At 47.0% G+C, this 21,915-nt stretch overlaps 1 protein-coding gene across 1 annotated transcript in view; it reads left to right on the top strand.

The window, feature by feature from the left end:
- Positions 1-21,915, top strand: part of LOC131269761 (paired box protein Pax-6-like) — a 44,795-nt gene that overhangs the window by 2,151 nt on the left and 20,729 nt on the right. The window contains exon 2 of the mRNA XM_058272276.1: positions 15,621-15,851. Coding sequence (XP_058128259.1) covers positions 15,621-15,851 — 231 coding nt within the window. The remainder of the gene's footprint in view (positions 1-15,620; positions 15,852-21,915) is intronic.

Genomic DNA, 21,915 nt, shown 5'->3' with positions numbered 1-21,915 from the left:
TTATTCGCACACAAAATCTACCCGGTCCCCCCGAAAGGCGTCTCCGTGGGACTGGAGTAAGTCGTCGGGCAGTTTATGGAGCCGTTTGGTGGGTAATTGTTCGATCGTGTTACCTACTTGTAGGGACACTTTCCGCTTCAGCTTTTTCCTTTTAGAGGCTCAACTATTTTCAACGGTTTCTATTGCGTTTCAACTCTCTTCTGGTTATTTAAGAATTTTACCATTCCGGAGTATAATTAAAAAGCATGTTTATTCAATTTCTAAGGGACCACGGAAAGGCGCCCTTGGATGATTTCAAAACATTCATTCAAAACTTGTCGAACGAAATGTGAGAAATGTTTATCAAAAAATTTGCAACAAAACATGTGCATAAAGAATGGATGCAGTATTAAGCGATGCCTTTTTGCAACGTTTTGAGGAAGTTTGTCATTCCTTCGGCACAAGGATCCTTAACAACGCACGGTCGTTCTTGTGGTGGGCTTGGGGCAATTTTAAAATTCACAGCATCGCTCATAACCATGCCATGCCATGGGAGCACCAAATACCGGTGTGTGAAGTGTTCACCCCCCGGGTGCTCGCCACTCCACACCGAAGGAAGTGTTAATGGCCTGACAACCACAATCGATGACGATGACGACTCGGAGACCTCGGGACCGATCATATAATTGAATTTCACGTCACTTATGCGCCCAACGCAGACGCATCCAACTCGTCGAATTTCATCGGAATCGAACTCGAACACGAAGCGAACATTGAGAGATGGAAAAAAAACACCCATCCATCGAACTGCAACAGCAGGGCAACTCGCCCTCGGAGGGAGTTGTGAAAAATTTTAATTTCAAATTAATTTTAATTCGCCCGCATTCCCCCCTCGCGGGGCCTCTGACGATCGAGTGAGAAAATTGGCGAACGCGATCAGCGAGCGCGAAAACGGGTTAATGAATTTAATGTGTCACCCATTGTGGGTCGCAGCCGTCGACCGGAAAGGGCCTTCCTGGCGGGCGTGAAACTCACCGGAGCCCTCCGAACGGAAAACCGCCCTGGCTCCAAGTGCTAATAATAACGGCAACATTCGATGGGAAAGCTCGTCCGTTCGTTCCCATATCGGTGCCGGTTCGGGTGTTGTCCGACTAGTCGAACGTCGGGACTACAAGTTTTGATTTTTGCCATTCCAGACCAAACAAACGGCGCACACATTCCTTCGCATACTGGAGATGCGAGACACACACACAAAAAAACTAATGGCCAAAATGTGGTCGATAAAGCGCGTCCGGTGCCACCAAGCAGACGTCGTTCGGAATGCGCCAAATGTTGAGCATTAAAACCGAGGCACCCGGTTTCTTGAAGTGCAGTCTGCCAAAGTCTTATGATTTATGACATCGGACGCGCTTATTACGGTATGCCCAAAACAAACAAGGGTGCACTCTTTGGCAGGAACGGAACTTCATCGGGTTGCAGTTGTTCTGCTTCACATTGTGCTTTCATCTTCTGAAGAGTTTGACCCGTTTTTTATACAGATTTCTGTTTCAAATCTCCCATTAATTTAAAAACACATATAGAGCTACATTTCACGCGTAGAAATTCCCCCACAACCGTGTTCTTTTCGTTAACACTAGAGTATATTGCTTTGGAAACTTGCCCGAATGCTTTTTAGGGGTCTTTTTGACCCCAGTTTTGAAAACGCTATAACTTCACTATTTTTGAAGGTTTTTCAAATTCGTTAACTGTAACGTTTTAGTATATTTGTTGACTATCTTTTGGCGTTTTAAATTTTTTTTATGTACCACTTCACCATAGCAATTACACACATCACTCGGTGTAAACCAAAAAAGATCGATGTGAATCGAATTTCAATCCTTCGTTACTATGGGAATTGGCGTTATTTTCGATCTTTGAGGCCAATTTATGGCGTCATTTGTAATGGCAAAAAAATGATTTTATTTTTGAAATGTCCCTCAACATACAATTTTTCTAGCGTACACTTTTTTTCTGCACTTACATTACCGATTTTGAATAAGTAAAAGCTGTAAAAACTCAATTTCTCACCGTTTTTGCTTTACACCGAGCTAGCGAAATCATGAAAAAGATAGTCAACAAATATAATAAGAAGTAACAGTTTACGTATTTGAAACATTTTCAAAAATAGTGAAGTTATATTGTTTTACAAGTAGGGGTCAAAATGAACCCTAAAAAGCATTCTAGGGCTAGTGAAGTTGGTTGGCGGAACAGAAAAATCTCGAACAGAAAAATCTGAAATTTTTGTTTTAGATGTAGTTTTGGATTTTAAGAAAGGCCTTATTTTTTTTGTAAAAATATTCATCCGTTTTCGAGATAATAAAATCGAAAACTTTGTTGGGGTCAAAATGACCCCAAATTGGATTCTAGTGTTAAGGTTTGCAGTAAACTGCGAGCATGTCGACGTTCCCATGCCAATTTAGTCTGCTTTTGCACATCGAAACACCTACGTCAATACAATCGATCACTTCCATCATGGAAAAGCCCTTGATAAGTGCCCCTTTAAATTAGTGAACAGCACGTCAATTCAACTCCAGTGGTATACATCAACCGGGCCACCGGGAACTCTATGGGAAATGGGAAGAAACCATGCCGTGGGGCGTCCTTTTGTTTCTCCGGCTAATTTGTGCTTCCGTTCCGACATTTGTTCCACCATTGTTGGGACCCCTCGCGGAGTGAAGCTTCGTGTCAATCAAGCGCGGTCCTACTCCTCCTCCTCCCGGGGGGGCAGGAAATGTGGTGTGCGTTTTTTAACACCAAAAGTCGCACAGAGCTAACCCGCCTTGAGCTTGAGAAATGCCACCAGTTGGAGGCTCGATGATTGATTTACGTCGTTCCACACGATTCCAAATTACGGTATACGTTTCGGTAAAGCACCGGTGGGGGGGTAGAAGGGGAAGACGTGGTGGGGACAAATTAATTACACCCACCAGCATCGGGAAGGGGGAGGGTTTTTCTTCGGTGGGAAATTCGCAGTCGTGTTATTCCGAAACGAGTAATTTCCAATCGACTCGACTAATAATTACCATCGATCCAACCGTGCTGGCGTCGTGCTGGTGGTGGTGGTGGTGGTGATGGTGGTGGTGCTGGCGAAAGGTTATAGATATCATCATTGGGGTGGCCAACAAAATGGCGCTCATCGCCATGCTTCCGCGCGCAATTATGAATCGCCTATCGCGGGACTAGTTTCATTCCTCTCCCCCTGCGGGCGACATTTCGGAACGGGTGGAGAAAAGGGGACGAGTGAAAAAAGAAAAACGGAAAAACGACCTGGAAATTTTCTCGCTGGTGGTCTTTGCACGAAAGAGAGAAACGCACGAAAAAGAAAATAATATTTGCCCCTCACGATGGGCTTCAGGTGAGATGGTTTTTCTTCCTCTCATCAGCTATCTTACTCTTGCCTCATATCGATTTGCGAGCGAGAAAAACTGGAGCATGACCGATTAGAAACACACCTGGCCGGGTGGGAAACATCAACTTTTTGATAGTTGTACGCCGTGTGGTCTTCTGTTTCGTGATACGAAATGAAATGCATGTCCTTTAGCTTCTCAACCTAAATACTTCATTTGGATTGTTGTTAGCCTACTTTTCTTGATCCAGAACTCACACCTATCGAACCAACAATACCAATTGTGGTCTAGCACGAGCCGACGAAACACAATACCGAGTGTGATTTGAATATTTAGATCTCTTCGGGGTGAGTTCTTATTTTGGTGGTGCCCTTTTTGTGAATTTTCACACTTCCACTCCGGTCAGCACGTAACGCCTTTTTCAAAGTGAAAGATTTTCATAGTTCTAGACCCTGTTTTCCTTATTTTATTCCCCTTTTCTATCTTTTTCCAACTCTGCATGACGGCTTCAAGCTTGTGATCAATTTCATTGCCTTCTGCCTGGACTCTCGCTTGCTCCGTTGGCTCTAATTTAGCTGCCTTAATCTGATTATTGCGACTTTATCGCTGGCTGAAGTGAGGATTTACGGGATTTCGCAGTATAATCATCACCACGTACACATACACACACAGCTCGACGTAGGTGATAGTCATCCGGGTGCGATTTTGGTACGCTTTTCCGAACTGCCAGCGCTTCTAGCAGCGGCAAAATCGGTAATAGAAAACGCTCATTAGTGGGACGTTTAATCCAATAAAACAAACACCCGAGGCGGAACCCGCGCGCAATCCGACCGACCGAAGAGGTTTCGAATGGTGCGAATTCGGAAACCTGACACCGGGTGCGCGTCCCGATTGAGGTATTCCGAGAATCGTACCGACACTGTTTGCCTTAAAGACGAGAACTATAACTATATATGCATGGTAGTGTAAAAAGAGCTATTTAATAAGAAAGATTTTCAGAGCATCTTCTGCGAGAACGTTCGGATGACGCCATCTTTAAGGGAACAGCGATTACAGCGCAACCACATCCACCAAGCCTGGCTCTGTGGCTCTGGGGGGGAAAACATTCACAATCGTAGCCCACTTTGTCACGCATCGTGTTACATTTCATGCGCATGTTCACACGTTCCAGTGACTTATTAGCGGCCGAACCGGTACGGAACCCTCTCCCGCGGCACTAAATGGGCGGTTTGCATCCCCCTTCCCCCGAAGGAGGAGCAGGAACGGGAAGCCCTGGGAAATGGAAAATATGGAATTTCATAATTGAAGAGTAAGCCATCATAACCGCCGCGTCAATGTCGGTCGAGCGTCCTGCAATGGATTGCACGCCAGTTTGCGCCACCGTGCGCGGGACGTGCTTCTATTTTTTCGGGGTGTCGGGGATGCTGTGAGGGGAGGTGGGTACAGAACAACGTGTGTCCGTGACTCGGTTGTCATGTTCTCCCGTCGGTGATTGATTCGCGCGCCGTTGTTTGTTTTATTCCCGCGATCCGGCCCGGAGATAGCTCTCTCGCTGAGGCGTGAGGTGCTTTAAACACGATTACATCGACATCGGCGTGAAAAAGCGCCACGTCCGAAAGGCGCTTCGGGCGCAATTTGCACCGAGAAACAGCAACCGGCAGCTCATTCCGGCGCATATTCACCGGTCTCCGGTGATCATTTGCTTGCAAGCGAAACAAAAGACTTCAACGGGGCGGGTAAGTGACGAACCGGCCCGGTGTGTGTTTCGGAAGGATTCCTTTCCGATCGATCGTCGAAGGAGGTAAAATAAAAAAGCCGGCGAGGTAGAAAATCATCGACCAGAACGCCATCCGAGCGTCTGATATTCTGATTGATATAATGACGCGACATGATTGTTGTTGATGCGAGGAAGTTGATAACGCGTGAACCACACACATACGCATACACGTACGGGGCGGTACGTGACGGTTGTGCTTGTTGGTCTCCATTTAACAATCCGACGCCACCGGCCGACCACCAGCAGCGGTGTGTGCGTGCGTGTGTGTGTGCGTCTGCTTCTGTTTTTTTGTTGCCTTCCGTTCCTTTTGCTTGCGCGAACATTCAAGCGCACCGCGATCGATTCGATGAACATTCAGGATCGGATTCCGGCAGTCCCGCGCCCACACTTCCCCACCTCTGCGCTGCCTTCCACAATGTGCGGCGCACAAGAGCCACCGTTTTTGGCCACCGTTGGAGACATTCCGTCCGTCTGCGCCACACCAGAAGAGGAGAAGGACGAGGGGGAAGTTGCACCGCGAAGAGATGGGTTTTGCGATTTCGCGATAGCCAAGTTTCGTCCTCGTCAAACCCGATGTTCCTGGGAACGTTTTTATAAAAAAACGATCTAACAAATTAATGATGCTCCCGGACCGAACCGATCTTCCGCGATGCGAACAATCGATGCACATTCCTGCCGCTTGCCCGAACACTCTTGCAATCGAATGTTTATTCACTGCAGATTTTTCCCGTTCGGTAACCGGTGTAAAAAGAGACATCTGCTGGGTTGGCTCTTTCGTGTCTCGACTCCCGGCGCAACAATCAATGTCACTAAATGGGGCCTGCCCAAAAAAGGATATCCAGCGCGGGGCCAGGAAAAGTTGACGCGAGCGGACACACATTTGCTTCCAAAATGTAATTAAACAGGTTCATTACAATAAAACTTTATCGTATTTAAATTAATCAGGAGCTGGGTTTTTGGGGGGCTGTTTCTCGAAAAGTTGGCAACGTTTAACTGGAAGCATGCGTTTTGCAAGGAGAGAATTTTTATTTTCTCAACAATGCACACAAAAAGAAACACAAATACACGCACACATGAGAGCTGATGCCTTCCTTCCACGTGGGGGGAAAGGGCCGTCAATGCAAATGCAACGGGAAAAACATGACTTTATCGGAGTTGTCGTACATGGCATTTGGACCCTGCACAAGCGGGATTTTATATTATCATAAATTATTCAACACTTGACGATAACGATCTTTATGATGTAATTTACAGCAAATTAGTCACATTACCCGCCGGTGGTGAGTACCGGGCGAACGCCATCCGTCAACCCCCATGCGGGAAAAAGGTAACCCAAAGAGATCGAAGAGGATGATAACAAGTGGGAAAGAAGGAAAAAAACACCCCGTCTGGAAGATTCCGTTTTTGTCATATCGCGTTCTCAGCTTGTTGTTCAAGTGAAGCGTGAACAGAATCCGCTCCTTCGATCGGTCCGGGGTGCCTTTTCCGGCGCTCCGGGAACAACATTCTCCCACACGGAGGGGGGTGCGAAGGAAAAAATGAGATGATAATCGGGTGATTTTGAAACCGTATACTTTCGAGCCGAGCCGAGATGCCCCCCGAATGAAGCCGTCGCGCTGTTGTCCATCGTCCACTCCGTTTATCTTCATTTTGTGGCCCCGTCGTGAGTGTTTGCCTCAATGAAGCCCGCGACCCAAATGGCGATCGAATCGATTAGCGTCTTATCAAAACGAATGTCCACCGGCTTCGCAGCTTCTCCCAGCTTCGTCGAGGAGTTACCGGAGGAAGGGACTCCGAAAATTATGACTAATTATCGCCCGGTAGGACATCCAATCAGTGACACCGCGGGCGTCTAAGCGACAAACCTGACGAGCCGCCCACTTTCGCGCGAGCATGAAATAATTTAATATTTTCCAAGCCCGTGATAAAAAGCACCCCAGAATGAAGTGATGATAAGGTGTCACCACGGTGCCGTCCCCTTTCTTTTCCGCGTGTTGAGCATAAATTTCCCAAACCGGGCCGGGTTCGGGAAAGACTCTCCATTGACACCTGCGGCGACCATCGCGGTGTCGACATTTATCTAAGCGCTGTAAACAACGCAACTTATGGTCGCACTCCCAGTGAGCATCGAGTGGCACCGTTTGATTGTTGAGGCCCCGTTGTCGGAACACGACCAACACGTTCCTCAAGAAAATATTCCAATTCCAAACGGTGGAACCCAACCGCGAACGCTCGGAATCAATCTCCCCGGCCAGGAATGTTTGCTAATCGAATTCATAGACGAAGTAGATTCAGTCGTTGTGTTTGTATTTGCATAAAATATCATTTAAGGAAAGTCTTACCCAAAAAAATGTGTTGTTTTCGAGTTCGAATTTGTTACGAACAATCCCTTGGGAGATGCTCTCTCGGAGGCTCTAGTGAAGTAATTAACGATATTCCAGGAATGAGCGTAGGAACATTTCATTCCTACAAACCGCTCTACCCTGGGAAGCGGAAAAATGCAACATTACCGAAACCCTCCCTGGGGGGAGCGCAAGAGCCGAGCCGGAACTCCCCGGAGGCTCATTCCTGAAGCCGATGCCTCGCCGATTGCCTCGCATTCGCACTTTACCCGCGCTTGCTCATGAGCAACGATTTCAGTTGCGTGCGCAACATAAATTATTCTCAATCTTCACGTCGCGGCCCCGACATTTCAAACACTTCCCCCCCGAGGGGCTCAGGAGCCTGAGGGGGTAGTGGTGTTGGTGGTGCGGCGCTTGGAGAATGGTTTCCTTAAGGAAAAACTGAGCTAAACAAGGAAACTAGTGTGGCTTTAGATGATGGGCTTCATTGGTTCGATTTGTTCGAAACGTCCCGCTCGCGTTTCCCGTGATTCGAACATTTGGTCGGAAGGGGTGGGGTGGGAGTGTTGTGGGAGCGACCGATCCGGTCGCTGGGAAAAAGGGCAACTTTCCGATCCTCGACGGTTGGCGTCCAGTTTTTTTTTCGAGGCCAGCTTCTCCGGTTTCGGTTCGAAAATTCCTGGAAATTTCCATAATGGGTAGATTACTCCAGGTAGAAGTCACCCTGGCACTGGTTTGGTCCCCCGCGTCCCATCGCGTCTAGTGATGGGTTCTCGGAACCGAACCCATCACCCAGAACCGCTTCCGAGCATCTTTAAATCGGCTACGATTCCGGCTTAGTAAAACCGGAGCCGTCCGGAGTCGTCCGGAACCGTCTTGAACTGTCCGGAGCCGTCTTGAACGTCCGGAGCCGTCGGGAGCTGTCTTGAACTGTCCGGAGCCGGCCGGAGTCGTCCGGAACCGTCCGGAGCCGTCCGTAGCCGTCCGGAACCGTCTTGAACTGTCCGGAGCCGTCTGGAGCCGTCCAGAGCCGTCCGGAGTCGTCTGGAATTGTCCGGAGCCGTCCGGAGCCGTCCGGAGCCGTCCGGAGCCGTCCGGAGTCGTCCGGAGTCGTTTGGAACCGTCCGGAGCCGTCCGGGACTGTCTGGAGCCGTCCGGAACCGTCCGGAGTCGTCCGGAGTTGTCCGGAACCGTCCGGAGCTGTCCAGAGCCGTCCGGAGCTGGTAGACGGCAGCCGGAGCCGGCACCGGACAGTTCCGAGCTCAAAGTGCTGCACTTGCCTTACGGAGCTGCTTCCGATATTGGTGGAGTCATTCGGAAGCGGTTCCGGTTTTTTGTCGAATTTACCCATCACTAGACGCGTCCTCCAGCCCTTTTCCCCTTCCTCCTTTGGCGAACGTCTTCAAATGGCTAGGCTCGGGTGTATGTTTTTCGGCGTCCCTTGGGGGATGCATGTTATTATTCGAAGCGTACCCCCGGTATGCGGGACGCCAAGGGGAAGGGGTGGGCACGCAAAACGAGGGCACTAATTTCGCCGACGTGCACTCGACCTGCGCACCCGGTTGCGCTTAATATGAAGTTAATCATTGTCCAATGGCAAACTGTAGGCGCGCTTTCAATTTCTTTCCACCACCATCGTCTGCTTTTTTTCCTTCTCTCTCCACCTCTCGAGAGAGAGAAACGGAACGTGCGTTCCGATGGGGTCTAATCGGGTTCCCCCCGACAACCCCTTTCCCCAAGCCTCGTTGGTCAGCATATTTGAAAGTGACTGTTCGCGTCGCAAAAAAAGGCTCGCAATTCATCAGCGGCCACAACTCCGCCGCACACATCATTAAGCATGATGCAATTGCGCACACTCGTACAACTCTTTCGAGGAACGGAGCGACGGAAGAATGCATTGCAAATGCATTAAAAATGTAGCTTGTGCGTCAACCCCGCATTTGTGCATTTTCTTCGTCGCCTGCTTCTTCGATGGGGGTTCGTGTTTTGCGTATGCACTTTTTGATCGAATCTTTTCCCTTTTTGTCTCCCTCTCTCTCTCTTTCTCGTTCGGGTATTTAAATCCACCATCCCTCCATCTGTTTATCAACCCTTAAATTTTCTTCTACATTCCCTCGGAAAGTAATGCAGCGAAACAGAGAGCGAGGACGAAAAATAAACCACCAGGAAATGTGAGCACAAATTATGCGCTGCCCTTCTTATGACGACTCGCTGCTTCGCCCACCCAAAGACCCAACCGGGGGGAGGGGGATGCTTTTGTTTTTGTGTGTGCGGCCGCGACCGCGAGCAGGAGGAAATGCCAGCGCATGGCGTGATGTTGCATCGCCGGCGCAGTCATCATAATTATTATAAATAAATTAAAATACGATTAACCTAACGTTGCGCACGTTTATTTGCGAGCCGGGCGTTCGGGTCCGATTATTGCAAAGTGCACGGGAATCCAGACGGGACGTAAGGCGAATGAAGCGAATGGGTTTCGAAATGGGATCACAATCACTGCAAAAAGCGAGGTTGAGCGATCACGTCTCGAGGACGGAAACGGTCCGTTGCGCATACGGAACGTTCTCACAAGGTTGACGAGTCGATTGGAGCGCTTGCAGGAAGCCTCCAAACCTTCCTTAAAACACACGATTTTCTCCCTTTTTTTTTAAACGTAAAAGAAAATTGGACGTTCTACTTTGTTGCCAGAATCAGGAAGAGCGAACGATTAGAGCAACCCCGTATTTTGCCCACTGTTTCCGCGCTAAACGGGTTCGAGCTTCAAATTAAACACGCGCTGTGTGCATTCGGTTTTCGATGTAATCCTATTTGATGTCCGACGACAACCGCGCTTTTCTTCTTCCTAGAAAAGTCGTAAACACCTTCCCACACCTTCCCAAGGGTGGGATTTCTTGGAAATGTGGTGCGAACGAACGGAAAAACTCGATGCAACCATTAGGCAAAGTAGGCTCGGAAGGGAAAATCTAGTTAGTAAATTGCGGCAACGGTGGTTGTGTTTATTTTCGTAAAGGAAAATCGAAAGTAAAGGTGCAGATAAATGACAGCAACTTTCATGCAGCAGAAACTTTCGGTCGTCTTCATTTCAGTGGAAAGTTTCTGAACGGGTTCACGCGTTTACACGACTCACTTCCGTAACGCTAACTGTCAACCGGCAATGATGAGTCAGTAAACAAACTGTGTAGAATTGTAAATGAGCTGTATTATGTCATCTCTAAAATTACTAATAATACCCATTTAGCGTTGTGAATCATGCAAGTGATCTTAAATCGTATAAAACGACTTTGTTTATTTCGTTTAACGATCATTTCAAATGGTTTTATACTGTTGACGCCTTCTAAAGCTGTCAGTTGCACGGGCTGTCAAGCAAATGTCATTGCTGTGTACGTTAAGTAAATTTTAGTTGCGCAACTCAAATTGTTCGCGTATTTCACGTTTAGTCTCATTCACTTGAATGAAATAAGTGTTTGACAGTTGTTGTTAAGTGAAAGTTGCAATCGTTTAAAACGCCTTTAACGTCGAAGGAAGGGCAAGAGAAGAGTCAACGAGGAAAATTAGAGTGTCCATAAACAATGCAAGGGTAATCTTGTATGCTATATTAAAATATTTAATATTTCCCATCGAATAAAAACCCCTTTATAAAATCGTGATAAATCATGCGCGCTGCGAAAATTGCTTTCGATTGTGCTCGTTTACCATCAATCATTCAACGAGTAGTAAATTCCGGGTGCTACATAGAAAACATGGCCGATGCTCTTACATATTGCATGCTCATTTAGTGCTCGCCCTATCGGCGTTGCAAGGACGCGCCTGCTCGTGCGGTAAAATGTCGATTAGACGAATGAAAATTAAAGAACTGAACCGAACCATCGCGTACCATCATCAATCATGCTGTGTTGGGTAACCCTGGCCTCAGCCCACATTTTTCCAGCCATATTGAAAAAGGCCCCGGACCCCGTCGATTCCGAATGTGTAAACGATAGTTTACCATTTTATCGCAAATAAGCCGCGAAGGAAAAGCGGCGCACAGAAAAGCGTTACCGGCTGACTCGGTCGGGAAATCCCAACAGTGCTACCGATGAGTATGTGTATGTGTATGTGTGTGTGTGTGTGTGTGTGTTTGGGTTGCCCCGGGGGAAGCCAATATCGGTCGACGTTTGGTTGAGCGCTCCACGTGAGGTGTGAAAATCATTTAATCGATAACGATTTAGGAGAAGAACTGTGAAGCGAAAAGAAAATCGGGCGGGAAATCCCCAACACTTCCGACGGCTGAGGTGCGACCGAAGGTGGGGGGTAACGGACGTGGGCTTAAAGAATATGGGCGAAACAACCGACTGAAAGCCGCACGAATCGGAAGCATCGGTGAACGATGATTCCATTTACGAAAGTAAGTTATCATCATCGACGAAAAGGAAACCATTTTTAAATAGAGCTGTTTTGAAACATCTTTCTCATGCATGCCCTCACAAAGTTTAATATTTCACCCAATTCGTGTTAGTTTTCCCCTGAATCGATCATATTGGGTTGCTTATGCTTTGATTCGCTCTGTTGTTGGTTCCTTCTTTGAATTTTTTCGTTCCAAAAATAAACCACACAAACCACAGCGCCGATGTGTGTAGCCTTTTCAACCCCCCTCCTCCTCCTTTTTGTGCGACACAAAGGGCAACAGTTGTAAGGATGTTTCTCGGAATTGTGTCTCGTGACATGGTGCACCCTTTTGCGTTCACTTTACGACCGGATGACCGAAGACAACTTCGCAAAGTTTGACCTAGAAACGTGAGCTTAAGCCACGAGTGACACAACCCTTTCGATGTAGAGTAATAAAGAGATCAATAACGGCTTGTTGTTCTTGTTGTTTGCAAAATAAATATTCTTTTCCTCTCTAAATCATAAAAGTATTTGAAATAATCGAATTCAATCCGGGAGCCATTTTCGATCTCATTATTTTCGCCCCGGAGTTTTTAATGATACGAAAAATTAGAACTTCCTGTCGCCGCACGCAAACCGGATGCAAATGTGCGCCTTTCCGCGGTGATCAATTATGCGCTTTTTACCCCGCTTTTCCATTACCTTCACAGGGGAAGCGCATGTGCAGCGCGAGTGCAATGCAAGCAATGCAGAAAAAAGTGCATTATCTCGTTTGATCTCGTCCGACGACGAATCCGCGATCCGGCAAAGCAAGCTGTTTGCAGCAAGGTTTCCAACCGGCGATGATTTACAATTCAAAACATCGCGTCCACTCCACCGACCCCCTCCTGCTGCCTCCTCTACGATCTCGTTAAGGGTGCTTCCTGTGTTCGCCCAATTGCCCAAAAGCGTTTTCTCGGCAATTTCGTAATGAAGATGTCCGCACGCAGCGTTCCTTCGGCGACAGCGGCTTGACACTGAGGGTTTTTTTTTATAGGCAACGGATACGCGACGAAGTACCTCACCGTGCCCGGTTTCCTACCCCTTCCGTGTGGAAAGAAGACCGATCATCGATCGTCTTCTAATAAATATAAATAATCTCCATTTCGTCCCTGCGTCCCGGTTCGGATGGCGTCGACTAAATGGTCGATTCTTTGAAGACAACAGTAATCCCTGCTCCCCTTGAGCGTCCTACGGGCAGCCAAACGGTAGCCCAAAGAAGGACTGCCCGCCACCGAGCCATGATTGTTCATTCAGTTGTCAATAAATTTAATAAAAATATTATACAAATATAAATATTAAAACAATTGTACTCGATCAATCCTGCTCGATCCCCACGGGCCGCGGTGGTATCGGTGGGAATCGAAATGCCGCCCCGAACGAGGAAAGTCGGCAGGAACCACATTTCACCCCCCGCATCCCCCCCTCATCCCAGGGTTTCCTCGGTTCATCCGGTAGCAACGAGTTTATTTGCTCCCGGATTGCGTTTCCCGTTTGCCTCGATTATGGATTGCCCCATCGATGCGGAGCGTATTTTATTGGTCAGCGCCAGGGAAAACGGTCCATTGATGTGTGCGAGAATCCCCTCGCAAGCCGCTCTTTATGCCCTTCCATCCGCTAGCTTATGTTGGAACCAGAGAGGAAGCATAAATTCTGCACGGTTCCGTTTTAGGTTGGAAGTTTGCCTTCGCTTCCCGGCCGAGATTCATTCATGCTCGCTTCTCGCAAATGTCTCTGTTTCGGGCAAAGGGCCCCTCGCGAACTCGAGCTCGGACAACTTAGGCACTTGTTTTGGGGTATAGAAATGCGAAAGGCAACGTGAAAAGGGAAGGTATGTTAGCAAAAAACCCAACTTGCGGAGGACTTTTGCCCTTGGTTGTAATAAATTTTTGACATTGCCCAGTCGAGCGGACTTCTGTGTTTGAGCTTGCACTTTTCACCCTCCTCCCGAGGACCCTTCTTACTCGCTTCGGTTGACAAAGAAGTTGTTCTGTCTGCCAAGAAGTTGTCGGGACACGTCTTCATCCAGTGGAAAAGGAGCGGGGTTGGAGTGCGGGAACTGTGGTTTGTTATTCAGTTTATAAAATTCAAACGATGCGTCTTCGACCCCCTACCTCAACCCTTCCTAGTTCCACCAGATTCCTCCCAAGGCGACGTTTGTTCAAAACCAATCCAAAGTTGTTCATTTTTACACGTCCCTTTGGCGCGGCGGCGGCTTCGGTTGCCTCTTTGCTACCGGCAAGGATATATACGATTCTATTGTTTTCAACAGCCCCATGCCGCCTTCTTGTGGGTAGGAAAACCCCGTCCTTTTTTTTGTAACGCACCGGAGTGGAATCGTTCGTTTGCTGAAGCGGCGCCATACGGTGACACTTGGCAAAGGTGTTCGATTTCGTGCCGACGGTCATGTCATTCGCGTAAAAAGTGCCCACCACTTTGTGTCAAATGTGGTGAGGGGAGGGGGGTGAAAGGCGGGTGCATTTTAAGCCCTGCACTGTATTTATGAAGCATTTTGTGTGTGTGTGTGTGTTTTTCCTCGTGTTTGATGGTTGTTCGACGAAAGAAACAGTTGTTCAAAGTTACGACCCTGCGTGTGATAAAAAGGGCAGCTTGTCGTTGCTTCGGAATCCGTTTTCCAACGTTCTAATACATATTCAACTGATGATTGATCGGTCGTATCAAATATAGTTTAAAAATTGAACAATAGCGCGTGTCGACCGATTCGCAGAAGTCACTCCATAATGAAGTTAAATTATCATTATAATACAGAGAAACGTTGTTTCGGAACACGGAACATTTCAAGTTGTATCCTTTGTCGATTGCGTTGTTGTATTACAGGGTTTCGATCCATATAATGGAATGTTTCAATAGGTAGAGAGAACATTTTAAAAGCATAGGGGATATTTTCAACCAGTTTAGAGAACTTTGCAATCATATAGAGGAATGTGTCAGACAGCTAGGGGAATAGTGCAAACTTACCGGGGAGCTTTTCAACCGGTTAGGGGAGCAAGACGTCAACCTCACGGAAGAAAAGTAAATGAATTACTGTGTATTTTTACTCGTCTATTAATTTTATTAAAATTTTTATTTTCGATTTTTGCATCAACTATTTTACAATCGTTTGTCAAGCAACGAGTTTGGTACGATAAACGTGGAGAACCTCAATAAATTGACTTGTCACTTTACGTTTACCTCAGCGGATCGATTGTTTGACCAAACCGTTCGTAAGAAGTCGAGAAAAAGCTGAAAAATCGGGGAATATTATTGTTGTATTTTAGTTGAAAACAACTTATACGATTTTGAAATATTTAATTATCCAAAGTTACACCATCCCTTGGCATAATAACGATTAGTTTTGTAAAGTTAGCAGCTCGCTCCCCTAACCGGTTGCAAAGCTCCCTGGTAGATTTGCACGATTCCCCAGGCTGTCTGACACATTCCCCTATATGATTGCAACGTTCTCTCAACCGATTGATAATATTCCCTATGCATTTGAATTGTTCTCTCTACCTATTGAAACATTCCATTATATGGTTCGAAACCCTGTATTGTATTGTTTCCTGTCGAATTGCCGAAGCAAACACGTTTCATTAATTTGTATTTAAAACAGTTTTGTTCTCCAAGACAAAAAATTTAATTACTCTAATTGTGACAATTACGTTAAATACCATTTCGAGACTCGGCTTGTTAATGATTTGCATTTTTTTGTTTGTTTTCGCTCTCTCCTTTCAGTGGGCCTCTCTCCCAACCTGCCCTCGCCCGGCTCCGTGCAGCCCACCACCAATCTGTTCGGGGCGGCGGCAGCAGCTGCAGCGGCCGGGGCGGCCGGGACGGCGAATGCGCACGCCCTGGCCGGCCTGGTGTCCCAGCATCGACTCCTGGAGCTGTCCCGGTTCGGCCTGCGAGGCTACGACCTAGCGCAGCATATGCTCACCCAGCAGGGTGCCGTCTCCAAGCTCCTAGGTGAGTGTTCTTCACGATCAACGCAGTCAGACTCAATTGACACATTCGTCCACCCAACCGCCGTGTTGTAAACGTCACGAAACATCGTCGGGATGTTGTTCGCGTTTCGGTTCGTCCGCATGCAGCTTCAGTTTTTTTTCTCGAAAAATATTTATTTAAAAAAAGCCCATACTCGATAATAACTCTTCATTATCGTCATAAGTCTTTCGAAAGGCCCTCAAAAATACGGGCAAAGGGGGGAAGCATCCTTTCCAACCTGAGTGGAGAGCTGAAAAGGATCGGTAATGCAGAACGGCTCAAATTATAGTGTTTAAAGTGAACGGCCCATTTCGGGCGGTCAGTTGGGTTTTCCTCCACCACCGGTGTGGTACTTTCTTTCCAATTCTTTTCTTTTCTTCCCACTTTCATCCCGCGTGTGCCGACAATCTTCAAACGAAACTTATTCGCCCTTCGTGCACTCTTGATATCTAAGTAAATAGAAATATTTTATTGTGAGACGTTGGCGTTAGGCAAAGCAACAACGCCTAGGCAGGAGGGGGGAAAGGGGGTCAAAAAACGGGTGGGAAGAGCAGAAGCATTGTGACCGAATAAAACCCATCATTACCCGGTCCATCCTACCGTCGCAACCATCGAAAGCCGAAACGGAAACATCCCCCACAGTTCCAATATTCGGGAGTGTGACTTTTATGAGGCTTCCCCTCCCCGGGAAAGGAGGGGAAGCGGGGGGGGGGGGGGGGGGGTGGATGGAAACAGTCTGATGTATGAATAGTTTACCCGACGGGGTTTTTTTTTTCCACGACCAACCCGGTTGCGTTGCCGGTTTTTGGGCTCCGTTATTAATTTATTACGGTAATAATGTTATTTGCCAGACGGTTTTGGGAAACCGGAGACCGGAATTTCGGCTGGACAACTGACTTCCCGGTCGAGCGCCGGGAGGAAAATTTCGGCAATGCTCGTTGAACCGAGAACCCCATTTGGAAAGAGTTACCGATAGCGACCGAAAGAAAGGAACGAAAATGTTGTATATGAGACCCGGCATTTGCGATTTGCATAATTTCCACCCCGAAATCCATTACCGGACCGAATTTCCTTTTCCGCGCTTCGAAAGCTCACCCGAGGTTTCCTGCTCTCGTTGGACTCCGCACTTGACTTTTGCTAATTTTATTACGTGTTTGGATTTATGTACACTTTGCCATTGAATTAGAATACCAAATTTTGGATTCGGATCGCAAAGAAATGGTCCAACTTCTCCGATTGACGAAGTGGAAAACGTTCGTTTGAGAGTGGCCATCAACTGCGCAACCCAATGTTTATGCTAATCCAAATGGTGTGAAATTAGTTTTCCAATGTTTATAATTAAATGACTAATAACGGGGTATGAGAGCGACATTAAGAACAAACACTGCTTTGCGTTGGTAATTATTGAAAGCATCAATAATTATTGTGCAGGACTCATCCGACAACTGTTCCATTTCCTGCCGGAGATCACGCCGCCGGTGTTTATCTGGCGCAATAAATCTTATCGCGATTACACGATCTCGATGGCAGCTTGTTCTGCTCCACAATGCTGCAGCATTAATATGGCTCATCATACATTTCACTGCAATTAGGAACGACACGCCTCAACCTTTCAATCCGGAAAAGCTCCTGTGAGGTGTGTATGTGCATTCGTGCCAGCCGTGAAAATGTATGCATAAGTAAATATTTACGTACAACATTAATTTCCTAAATTAAACACACTTATGCAGCGGCCACGCACCAACCACATACATACATATTTGCCACGTGGTGCGAGAACTGAGAACGAAAGACTTCCGAGGGTGAAGAGGGCAGGAACCCTTTGTTCAAATGGTGCACACACGCCACGCCAGTGTCTTGGGAGGGAGTGGGAGGGGGGCAAGGGAAGTGGAGGGTTAACCGTTTTGTACTGTCGATTTGTAGACAACTGGTAAACATGCACTTCTTCTTCATATGCAATGCAGTGTTCGCGGATTGTGCGGAGGTCTTAAGGAACGAAGCGAGGGTGCAGCGTGCTTGGGGACGGGGTTCTGGATGGCCAAGGGTGTGCATTTCCGATTCAATTCCTCAAACAAAGACCCCCAAACGTCCACTCTCTTCCACCCCGCTTTCCTTCACGGGGTTGCTTTTCGATGAATGAACGCGAACGATGACGTTGGGTTCCCATAGTCCAAGCACCGAGTTGGACCCGTCATGCTCGGCTGAATGAAGTGCAACTGCAGCTTGCAACAACCGGACTGCAATCGGGAGCATGGGTACCTCGAGTTTCCCTCCCCCCCCTCCCCGTCGCACGGCCAGAGCGTGCAACATAGTTGATGTTTTATGCATGAACCGAATGGAATTGTTTCTGCACCGGTTTGCTAAAGTCACACTTAACACAACACACACACACACACACACACACGCAATGGTTGGTTAAATCGGTGGTCAAACAATTGACCCCAAACAAATAGCCAGAGCTGGTTGCGTGCCTTGCTTAACGGAGGAAAGGAAAATTAAGGAGAAATTGCTTCTCGTGACAAACATTTCGGTGCAAATGAGCTTCGGAACCGAATCGGAAGGAATTATTAGAAGGCGACAAATAAGAGGGGTGTGTGTGTGTGTGCGCTCTTGCTCCCAAATGGATGCATTTTTCGTAGCATTCGAATGACATTGCGCCGCAGTAGGTCAGCGTGTGTGTTTTGCATAAACCGGAGACCCATCAAAGGTCGCCCGTTGTGAACGCTGGAAGATAATCTAAAATTTATGCAAAAGCAGTTTTCAAACCAAGGCGTTATCCAATTTCCGCGCCTTCTGTGGGGTGGCGTTTTAGTTGCCGGTTTTGTTAATTGTTTTCCACGGTGAGCTTAGGGTTTTCACAGCGATTTCCACCACCCCTTGGGAGTTCCTCCCGGTTTCTCCCGTGACGGATTTGATCGTCACCACGCTCGCTGTGTGTCGCTCGGTGATCGTAATCGATTTTAAATTACTTACAATTGTTGTGCTCGAGGTTGGCGGATGATGTGTTTGTTTTTCAGCAAGTTTAACGAACGTTTTTTGCATTGCCATAATGTTGATCGAAACACGATGATAAGCAGGAAGGTGGATGCTGGATGTGTGATTTGTGGTAGCGCGAGACGATAAACATTAATCCACTGTAGAAAACCTTGCCCGGAGGTTGTTAAAGTTGTGTTTTTCATATCTACTTTCGTTACGAAATGGTTTATGCAAATCAGTTTCAACCTCTTTAGCGGGTTATTTGCTCTCCGGGTTATATTTATGCAGCAACAACACATGTGAACACGATTTATGACTGCTGAATGAATATAGTCGCGGTCGGGTTGTAAAAGGAACCGATTGGGCGAAAATCGACTGTTCGGCACGGGGGAAAACTAACATCACTATCATTAACGAGCGCACGGTGCGCTATTTAATGACACGTTGTAAACACTTGATGCTGGCTCCGATCGTCATTTCACCTTGCTCTTCCGATATAGGGTAATAAACAACACAAAAAAAACGCCAAAACAAACGTAAACTCGACGGCTGCCGCGAGCGGATCGAAGCATTTTTGGGAAATTATAACTGTCGGCTAGAAAGAAAAAAAAGCCACCACCAGGCACGAGGTCGCCGGAAAATAACCATCATTTTCGGACAGCTCCATCCCCGTTTTCTCGCTAATCCACCGTGCGGATCAGGGGGGTTTCGAGGGTTGTCCCGATTGCCTTCGGCTAGACCGTGGAGTCACTGTTTTTCTCCGGCTTACGCTGGCGCAAACGCTAATTTGCATCGCGATCGCGCGAAACGCTTCCCGGCCAATTCGAAATCGATACCCTAATGGTTGGATTTATTTGGTTTGTTTTACAACGCGTCGGGACGCTCGGTTTCGGGGATAATTAACAGCCTGCACCGCTCGATCCAGTGGAGCGCCTTTACTTCCAACAACGCAAACAAACAAACAGAAGGATGAAAGGTTAACCAAATTTCTGCACTTTGTCTACGGACGGTAGGCAGGGCACACGTTTGTTTGTTTTGCATGATAACCGTTTTCGGCAACCGGTCGACGATCAGATCAACGTGTTGCGATAAGTGTAGCCTAAGACAGAGAGAAAAAAACCGACACTAATTAGCATATCGAAGAGCGGTTCGTTTGCGGATCCTTAAGGAGTTCGATTCGGGGTCTTAAACACCGTGTCTCGATGTGCCAAACCCCCCCCTGTCCAGATGTTCAGGAAGAGTTTTGCGAAAGCGCTGAAAGCAAGGAGGGAAATATGTGTAACAAGCAATTCGGATGTCCTGGCCTTACAGATCCAGCTGCCTTGTTCCCTTCCCTTTTCCAACGCGAATTGCGATCGACGCGTATGATTGGTTTCCTTCGAAGTCGATGCCGCCGTCATAATTTGCTTCCATTCTGCCCCACTGGTCGGCGAGTTCGGCGTGTCCATCATTCCCGGCGCGTCTATCTTCCCGGAAGGATCCACGGTGGAGCTCCATTTGATGCCAGATGGTACCACACTCACTAGAGGGGCTGATAAATAAACCTGTTCCGTGTTGACCGGTGTGCTACTTTGTCGACCGAAAACTGTCACTTTTACCTCGCCTCATTAGCATCGTTTATGGCACGTCGCTATCGACCGGTGGCCCTCGGGGTCCTTTCGGTCATTGTCTCCATCGTTTGGGTTCGGGTTCGTCGCTTAGCGGATAGTAAATGGTTCAACTCACTCGATGGAATTAGGTTTTCGAGCATCGAACGCTACGATCAATTTACAGGGTTTTTTAGATGATATCATATCTGTAGCAGTATTTATTCCAACTGCAGCACATGATATTCCAACAGCACCAGTTGATTTTATAACGCGATCATATTTATTACACTGGGTCAGTTGAAATCAGAATCGTAGCAGTTGATTTGAAAGTTGGTATGGCAGGTCGAGCGATGTACGTAACTAGCAAATATAAACGAATATCGCACGAATGAGACTCCAAGGTAGTTCAACATATCAGGTGAGTTCATCTCGCATGAATCGCTTTAATTTCATTAGAAAACGAAAGGAATTTTCAAACAAGCAGTGCTGATTAATTTTCATGTGAACTGCATGTCTTTTTTTAATTTATTTTTGTGAGCAGTTCGTTTCAATGAAATCGAAGATCCTTCATTCATTATGAACCCACCTGATATGTAGATCAATCTTGGGCTGTCATTCGTGCGATACACGTTTACACTCGCCAGTTGCGTATTTCGCTCAAGCTGCTGTACCAGGATGATTATAATATCAACTGCTACGACTCTGATTTCAACTGACACAGTTATAATAAACATGATCGCTTTATAAAATCAACTGATGCTATTGGAATATCGTGTGCTGCAGTTGGAATAAATGCTGCTACTGTTATGATACCATTTGAAAATCCCTGTAAGTTGAAAGCTTAAGAGTATGAAACGTTTTCCCCCGAAGCACAAGACCACCCCCAAAAACCAGGAGGAGTCCAAGTAATTGTACACTTCAATTGAAAAATTATAACACAATTAATTAGATGGCAATCGATACATTTTCGGCTCGTTACGTTACATTCGGCTCGAAGGGATATCTGATGCCCGAAAAGAACGAAGCAACAGATCGAACGAACGAAATGGCACAACAAAAAGGGAAGTGCGAAAGCCACCTGACCGGGAAAGGCGGGGGCAAAATGTGAGAATAATGCCTTCAAGTACCCGATTGTTAATGGTAATTTATTCACACCTTACGTCCATTTAGCTTTCGTCGGCGTTCGGAGGGGCGATGGTTTCGTCTGTTTTCTGCGGTTTTGGAAGGTTTTTTTTATTGTTTCCATCTCCATCTTTTTCTTCACCTCGGTTTGGTTGGTTGGTACTCGATATCTGGCCATCTTGTTTGGCGTTCCGGTCCGCCGGGCAAAGTGCGGAGAATAATTTGTTCGAAATGTAGCCGAGAATTTTAATTGAATTATACATTGCGCTCGATATCGTACGCGATCGATCGGAGGAGTTGGTTTGGTTTGGAAATAATTTTCCCTTCTGTGTCATGTAAGTCATGTTTTCTGCGACTTT

Source organism: Anopheles coustani, chromosome 3 (genome assembly GCF_943734705.1).
Source record: "Anopheles coustani chromosome 3, idAnoCousDA_361_x.2, whole genome shotgun sequence".
In the NCBI taxonomy this organism is placed as follows: domain Eukaryota; kingdom Metazoa; phylum Arthropoda; class Insecta; order Diptera; family Culicidae; genus Anopheles; species Anopheles coustani.
The sequence above is the reverse complement of the archived record's forward strand: the minus strand, read 5'-3'. Positions and strand labels throughout refer to the sequence as shown.